At 36.9% G+C, this 8645-nt stretch overlaps 2 protein-coding genes across 2 annotated transcripts; one reads left to right on the top strand and one right to left on the bottom strand.

Annotated features, from left to right (window-relative positions):
* Nucleotides 1-6568: 6568 nt before the first annotated feature.
* LOC133177788 (histone H2B-like) lies at nucleotides 6569-6940 on the bottom strand. The gene has a single exon (XM_061312683.1). The coding sequence runs from the start codon at nucleotides 6938-6940 to the stop codon at nucleotides 6569-6571; it is 372 nt and encodes a 123-aa protein (XP_061168667.1).
* Nucleotides 6941-7195: 255 nt separating this feature from the next.
* LOC133177787 (histone H2A) lies at nucleotides 7196-7573 on the top strand. Its single transcript, XM_061312682.1, has one exon. It carries the CDS (start codon nucleotides 7196-7198, stop codon nucleotides 7571-7573), a length of 378 nt encoding a protein of 125 aa, XP_061168666.1.
* Nucleotides 7574-8645: the final 1072 nt, after the last annotated feature.

Here is an 8645-nt window from a genome sequence, read left to right as displayed (position 1 = left end):
AAATAGATAAAAGTGATGAATATAAGAATCTCATAAGAATAAGAAGATGTGGTTTATATTATGTCTTGAATGTTCTTATTCAAAAAAGTGTGCTTCCCATAATAAGAGTGAATAAAAGCAACTCGATGCCAGTTTCCGGATACTTACAGTACTAACACAATTAAACACTGGTAGTAAATTTTCTTTCGAATAGACTACCGATGCGAATGACTAAACGACATTTTTTTTAACACTTTACATTTATTGCGATGTCCATCACTGCGCCGTGCAGCACATCTGCATCGTCACGTGACATATAGATGCAGGGAATCATGATCTGCACGTGGAAAGTGTGCAACCAATTTGATGCTTGTATCAATGTATTGTATTGTCTTGTATTATATACTGGTTGTCTTGTTCAACTTGAAAGATATAGATTTTAAATACATTGGCTTTTGACCACATTCTGTTTATTTACATGTACTCAATTATTTGTGTGTGTAAATTACAAGAAACAAATTAATATCAATGAATAAGCTACTCCCATGATTCGCCTTGTTCGTCTCTCTCTGTCTCTCTCTTATGTATAACTACTAATTAAGTGAGTGTTCTACAATTATTAAATACACGCCCTTTTTATGTGATTTTTTTTTTTTTTCATGTAATTTACAAGGATGTCAGTTATGTATATTCTTATGATATAATTATACTGAGAAATTCAGACGTTGTACCACCGAATGTGGTACGTTACGTACGGTCTGGATCTTCCCGGTGTCCTCGGTGTTATAATTATAAAGTAGGTGTCATGTATTTAAATATTCGAAAAGAAATTATATGTTGTCCCTTTAAGGGGGTGAACATCCACTGATCTAGAAAGTATATTAGATATATATTTGAACATTCAACAATTTGTGAGATTCCGTGATTTCTCTTCATATGACCCTTTTGTTTGTTTGTTTGTTTGTTTTTTTTTTTGTTGTTTTGTTTTTGTTTTGTTTTTTTTCTCTCCATTTCATATGAAATGCAAGGCACACATCACTATCCATTGTGCGCGTGTTTGTGCCGAATGTTTGCATTTTCATTCGGATTTTAAGTAACATATAAGACAATTGAAAGAAATGTACATGTATGTTTTATCGCATAGCAATGTAGTAAGTACTTCAATCCCTTACTCGTGTTCTATTCCTCTTGTTTTCGTGTTTTAATCAAAATTAGTCGCTTCTGGGCTCCAGGGAACAGCGCATTTTCAGAATCAACAGACAATTCCTCCTTTAAAATGACAGATTAAGAACCTTAAACGGAAACAGTTATGTAGGAAAATATTTCAAGAAAACGCACAGTGACATATTTGAGAAAATTAAGTAAAATTGGGAGGACAATATCGGAAAAATTACAGGTATTGAAACACAAAGTTGGACGAGTTCAATCCTCTACGCTGTCGACAATTGGGGAGTTTTCACGGAGGTCCGCGCTCGCCGCCACTCAAATAAGGCCATCGGCGGAGGTGATTTCATTCATTTCCTTATCGTCGATAACGTCGTTCACATCAGTTGTAGAAAACAGGACAAAAAAATTATGGCAGACGCCGCACCAGCAAAATCCCCCGCCAAGAAGAAGGTTTCCAAACCCAAGACGGTCCCCGCCCATCCCAAGTACATCGAGATGATCAGCGCTGCTGTGGCTGCCCTGAAGGAGCGCGGAGGTTCCTCGAGACAAGCTATTCTCAAGTACATCATGGGCAACTACAAAGTCGGTAATGACGCCTCTAGTGTCAACACCCATCTGAAGATGGCCCTCAAGAACGGAGTCAAGAAGGGAGTTCTCAAACAGGCCAAGGGTACAGGTGCCAGTGGTTCCTTCAAGCTGGGAGAGAAGCCCAAGACGGAGAAGAAACCCAAGACCAAAAAAGTCACCAAACCTAAGGCTGCCAAGCCCAAGAAAACGACCAAACCCAAGAAGACAACCGGGGAGAAAAAGCCAACAGAAAAGAAAAAGGCTGTTAAGAAACCTGCAGCACCCAAGAAGGCCGAGTCTCCCAAGAAGAAAGCAGCTACTAAGTCTCCCAAGAAAGCCAAGGCAGCTCCAAAGCCTACGAAAACCAAAGCGCCCAAGAAAGCCACAGCCAAGAAGTCAAAAACCCCAAAGAAAGCCACCAAGGCGTAGGCTGCCAATTGTCTTAAACCAATTACAAAAGCCCTTTTCAGGGCTACCAACATTTTTAGAAAAGATGCCTCTATTACATACATGTACTAATGGAAACACAAAATGAATAAACAAGAAGTACACTTACCTATTACACATAGTTTATTTGTCTTCGACTGGAAGCAAATTACAAAGTCATGATAATATTAACATGCTGTTTCTGAGAAGAAGAAGAAACAAAAGTCAGTTTTTATTTTGTTTACATACCCTCCCTCAAGTAAATAAAATTTTACTTTTTCCACATCACAACGCCTACGCAAACTATATGGCCATTATTATTAGTGTTATCATTCTAGTATTTTTTTTTCTTTTCTTTTTTTTGAAGTTTTATTATTATTATTAATTTTCTTTATTTTATTTAATTTTATTTATTAATTTATTTTATTTATTTATTTATTATTATTATTATTATTGTTAATATTTTTTTTTCTTTTTTTTCCCCCCCACTTTATTTGGAATCAAATGTGGAACGAATGGAATAAAAGTTCATGCGTACCTATTGAAAGACAGATACATACATTCTTATTCGTTTCATTTATTTATTCTTTTCATTTATTCATTCATTCATTTATTTAATTATTCATTCATTTAATTAATTATTCATTTATTTGTATTATTTGTTTTGTTCTTGTTTTTGCAACAGGGTAATTCCTGTTCATCCTATATGCACCATTCTGATTATCTGCAAGTATCATGATACTTAGTAATATTACTGGGCTTGTTCAGATAATGGTAGGAGGAAATAATGACAAGAAATATATAATATATATTTTTCGAAAATGCATTTTGCTTCAATAACGAATTGAAAATATATGTATATATATATAATAAATAATTCTATTTTCTATTCAATTGACGTTACATTCATCCCCATTATTCACCATATATATATTTAAAAAAAAAATATTTGACTATATGTATCTGCAGTGAAATCATGTGTCAAAAACCGACTTGATTTTCTTTTTCTTTTGGGGCAATTCTGTGGATTGAAACTACCTACAGACGTAGCCAATGGTCATCTCGTTCACCTGACTAATCGTAGCGAGTGTTACTGCGGGCACCAGCCAATCGACTAAGCCGACTGGTAGACCGCAGCGATTTTCAACTTGAGCTTACAAAGATATATAAGTTCACGGCGCAACACTGCCACTTCATTCATTCGAGTTTGAATAATCTGAGGAGATAGCATGGCACGTACCAAGCAGACGGCACGAAAATCTACAGGAGGCAAGGCCCCCAGAAAACAGCTCGCTACCAAAGCTGCTCGTAAAAGCGCACCAGCCACGGGTGGCGTTAAGAAACCGCATAGATACAGGCCAGGAACTGTCGCCCTCCGTGAAATTCGGAGATACCAGAAGAGCACTGAGCTTCTCATCAGGAAGCTGCCATTCCAGCGCTTGGTCCGGGAAATCGCTCAGGATTTTAAGACCGACTTGCGTTTCCAGAGTTCAGCTGTCATGGCTTTACAGGAAGCAAGCGAAGCTTACCTTGTTGGTCTCTTTGAGGACACCAACCTGTGCGCCATTCACGCCAAGAGAGTAACCATCATGCCCAAAGACATCCAGCTGGCCAGACGTATTCGTGGAGAGCGTGCTTAATTTTAAGCTGTATTTCAAGTCCTAAAGCAAACGGCCGTTTTCACGGCCACCTACATTCTTCGAAAAGATGCCTTCTGTTCAGACGTTGAAACATCTCTGAAAATAATGTTGAATTATTTGGCCGAAATTAATAAATTTTATCAAATTCAGCGAACAATGCCCCCAAATTGGAAAAAAAAAAAAAAAAAAAAAAAAAATGTTGAGACACAATACATCCTTCAGTGAATATATCTGTGCCTTGCATATATATAATTACATAAATTATGAAAGAGCACAATGCTAGACAATTTCATAGTACTATTGTCATCATCAATTTGTTGTAGAAGTTGTCTACACATCTTGAAACTATATTTTGTACAAGTCCATCAACCTGCCCCTCTAGAATACATTCAAGAATTTTGCGAAATAAATTAGAAAATAGCACAATTATTTAAATAGAATATGATGGAATGTGTCGAAGCAAAAAATAATAACAGTATTACAACTTTATCTCATTAGTTCTACAGCTATGCACATATGCGAGTACATGCATTTCAGAACTGCAATTCCGTATTTCATTTATATTCAAAGTATGATTTTTATTGATTTCTAAACAACGTCAAATATAACGATATTCGTTCTAACGTGGCGTGTAATAAAATGAAAAAGGCTCATTTATAAAGCCGGTTTGGTCACTGCTTAAAGTTGCCTTTGAAAATTAACTGAGAAAAGAGGAAATCAAATAAATGATCACATCTATAACTAGATATCATAAATGAATGAGAATCAAAAGTTTCATTCAGCTTCTACATTTTGTATTATTTCGGTGTTATCTGTCACACCCCTTTCCTTTGAATAACTTAATCCCCACCCACCCACCCACGTTTTAATTATCATTCGGCAACAACGGTATTTATTTTGTTAAACTCAAAGCAAAAAATACTGAAATAAAAAAAATAACAACAACAAAACAAAAAATTGTGTATGTTTATCCTAAAAAATTATGATGCTGTCTGTCCTGCTTGATATAATTCCCCTCTCTCTCTTTATCATTTTTATTCATTTTCTGTCATGTTTTTTTTTTTTTTTTTTTGTTGTTGTTTTGTATACCAGTTTGTATAAAATGTATATATGTACCTCCACGTACCAATATTTTGGTTTAGGTGAATAAATTGAACATAAACTTGCCTATATGTGAAGAAATTAAAGAATCAAAATTAATTAAATGTGGTTAAAATTCCTGTGGGGCAAGAAATGTAAACATTCCCATCATGCCAAGCTGACCAATCGTAAAGCTTGTCACAATACCGCTTTGGTAACGTTCCGAACTTTTCAAAGCATCGTGCGCTCTCACGGGTCCTCAATTTGGACTATAAATTAGGCAATTACGCATGATCAGTTCATCAGAACAGTACTACTGACTGAACTTATAACATGTCTGGACGTGGCAAAGGAGGAAAAGGTCTTGGAAAAGGAGGCGCTAAGCGACACAGAAAAGTCTTGAGAGACAACATCCAGGGTATCACCAAGCCAGCCATACGCCGTCTTGCTCGCCGTGGTGGTGTCAAACGTATTTCCGGTCTCATCTACGAGGAAACTCGTGGAGTTCTTAAGGTTTTCTTGGAGAACGTGATCCGAGATGCTGTAACCTACACGGAGCATGCCAAGAGAAAGACCGTCACAGCTATGGACGTGGTCTACGCCTTGAAACGCCAAGGACGCACCCTGTACGGATTTGGAGGCTAAAGAATTCAGTTTGACAGTCAAGACAGAAGTTTAAAACAAACACAAACGGCCGTTATCACGGCCACCCAAATTTTTCGAAAAGATGCCTCTAAAACATCGTTAAGACAGACATTTACTTACTGAGTACTTGTTATACAGATATTCACTGTACAAAGTTGAATACAGAATGGTTGTAAGTGGTAAAATAAATACACAACAATAACAGAGTAAGACCCTTTATGTCGTAATATTTCCTCAAAACTATATACAGAGCAACAAATATGTATTGAATTTAGGTTTGGACAAGAAATATTGAATAAACACACACAAACAGTATATATTATTTAATTTTTTTTTATTATTATAATCATATATTAAAATAATAATGCTGCTGTCTTGAGTATTATTTTGAGGGATCGATCTACCGACAATGACAGGTACCAACTGGCGCTGAGTGACATGCTTTTTTTTCTTGTTTAACAATTATGACTAATGTTAGACAATTAATTGTCAATGTATAATTATCGCATTTTGGTCATTGCACTTTTATTGATGTATAATTACTGATTGAAAATTCCAATATGTCAATGTCAAAGAAAGGGGAGGGGGGGGGGTCTTGAATTTATTTATCTGTTTCATTGATATTAGCTGAATTGAGATACTTTATTATCAATTATATAATGTACGCTGATAATTAATTCAGTATACAGAGGACAAATGAACCAGGATTTTGTGTACATCAGATGGACCTCGCATGCTTGTATTTTATTTATATTTGAAGATACAGTTATTTCAGATATATGCTTGGTTGTACATTCAAGTTATTTGTGAATAAAATTTGGCTCTCATTCATATAATAATACCTACTTGTATTTCTTTATTTATCCTACTTCTGTTATTATAATCAGTTGTAAACAATGTGGGATTTTTATACGTTTGCCACTTTTACGAGCACATGCATTCACATTGTAACACTCGTACATATTATTTGTGTCTCAATAACGCATGTAATATGAAGGTATCTTTTCTAAAAAATTAGTTGGCCCTTAAAAGGGCCGTTTGGTGTGTGTACTTGCAAAATGAGATTATTTGCTGCTGGTGTACTTGGTGACGGCTTTGGTGCCCTCAGATACGGCGTGCTTGGCCAGTTCACCGGGCAGAAGGAGACGGACAGCAGTCTGGACCTCTCTGCTTGTGATTGTAGATCGCTTGTTGTAGTGGGCCAAACGAGAGGCTTCGGCAGCGATTCTCTCAAAGATATCGTTGACGAAGGAGTTCATTATGCTCATGGCCTTGCTGGAAACACCAGTGTCAGGGTGCACCTGCTTTAGGACTTTGTAGATGTAAATGGCATAAGATTCCCTCCTCCTCTTCCTCCTTTTCTTGTCTGTGCTCCTCGGTGTCTTGGCCTTGGTGACTGCTTTCTTGGCGCCTTTGGATCCGACTTTGGGTGGCATGATCTCAAGTTGACAGGTCAAACTGAAGAGATGAATAAAGTGAAATGGTAAAATTTACTATTTATATGCGAGTAGGAGGAGAAGCTTGTTACGGACCTCCGAGAAAACATTACTTGTTCGGATTTCACCTAAAGGCACAACAGAGCGACGCGTTAATTGGCTGCACCGTTGGATCCGCTTGGTTGTTTAAATTGGTGCGTGCGGGCGTCGCTGGATTATTCGTTGACTGTACACGAAAGAACATAACCGTTAAGAATGTCTGGACGTGGCAAAGGAGGCAAAGTGAAGGGGAAGGCCAAGAGCCGTTCTTCCCGCGCCGGACTGCAGTTCCCCGTGGGTCGTATTCACCGTCTGCTGAGAAAGGGCAACTACGCCGAGAGAGTGGGAGCAGGCGCTCCCGTGTACTTAGCTGCCGTTCTTGAGTACTTGGCCGCAGAAGTCTTGGAGTTGGCAGGCAACGCTGCCCGCGACAACAAAAAGACCAGAATCATTCCCCGTCATCTGCAGCTGGCCATCCGCAACGACGAAGAATTGAACAAACTCCTGTCCGGCGTGACCATCGCGCAGGGTGGTGTCCTGCCCAACATCCAAGCGGTGCTCCTTCCCAAAAAGACACAGAAAGCCGCCAAGTAAAAAGATCCTATAGTTGTGTTGTGTGCAGCACAAAACCAAACGGCCGTTTTCACGGCCACATAAGCTTTTCGAAAAGATACCTACATTACAAACGAGTTGAAACGTAAACAATTATTATAGCTAGAAAATAATAGAAACACACGAATTCAATAATTTTCAACACAGAACAGAGATCAAACATCAAAGAAAGTGTTATATATTTAATGATAAATAAATGTATTAAGTCAATAACAAAAGCAATAAATTTAAAAATTGACTCGCATGTATATTCGTATATGTACGTTTTTTCTTTCTCGTTATAGGCAGTTGAATCCAAACCTTATAGGCCTGCGTACAAATGTTGAATTCTCACTTATTACTTGAATGCTCACTCAACAAAGAGATAAGAAAAGAAAAAAAAAAACCCATTTCATTGACCAATTAAGACTAGAAACTGCGGAAATCATCTAACATGGCGATCTAACTTTCAATTTTTTCCTTTAATACAAATATTTTTAAATATGATCATTATTTTATTAACATATTCAAAAGATCTGTAACTCCAGTTAAATCCTTAATGTTTCTTCTTCTTTTTTTTTTCCCCCTCGCTATTGTTTTATATGATGATTATTTAGACAAAATTCCTAATTGATAAAATAGATAAAAGTGATGAATATAAGAATCTCATAAGAATAAGAAGATGTGGTTTATATTATGTCTTGAATGTTCTTATTCAAAAAAGTGTGCTTCCCATAATAAGAGTGAATAAAAGCAACTCGATGCCAGTTTCCGGATACTTACAGTACTAACACAATTAAACACTGGTAGTAAATTTTCTTTCGAATAGACTACCGATGCGAATGACTAAACGACATTTTTTTTAACACTTTACATTTATTGCGATGTCCATCACTGCGCCGTGCAGCACATCTGCATCGTCACGTGACATATAGATGCAGGGAATCATGATCTGCACGTGGAAAGTGTGCAACCAATTTGATGCTTGTATCAATGTATTGTATTGTCTTGTATTATATACTGGTTGTCTTGTTCAACTTGAAAGATATAGATTTTAAATACATTGGCTTTTGAC

The sequence above is a fragment of the Saccostrea echinata genome, unplaced genomic scaffold (genome assembly GCF_033153115.1).
Source record: "Saccostrea echinata isolate AGI-Se365-2 ecotype Australia unplaced genomic scaffold, CSIRO_AGI_Sech_v1 ptg000245l, whole genome shotgun sequence".
NCBI classification, from domain to species: domain Eukaryota; kingdom Metazoa; phylum Mollusca; class Bivalvia; order Ostreida; family Ostreidae; genus Saccostrea; species Saccostrea echinata.
This window is presented reverse-complemented; position numbering and strand designations above follow the sequence as displayed.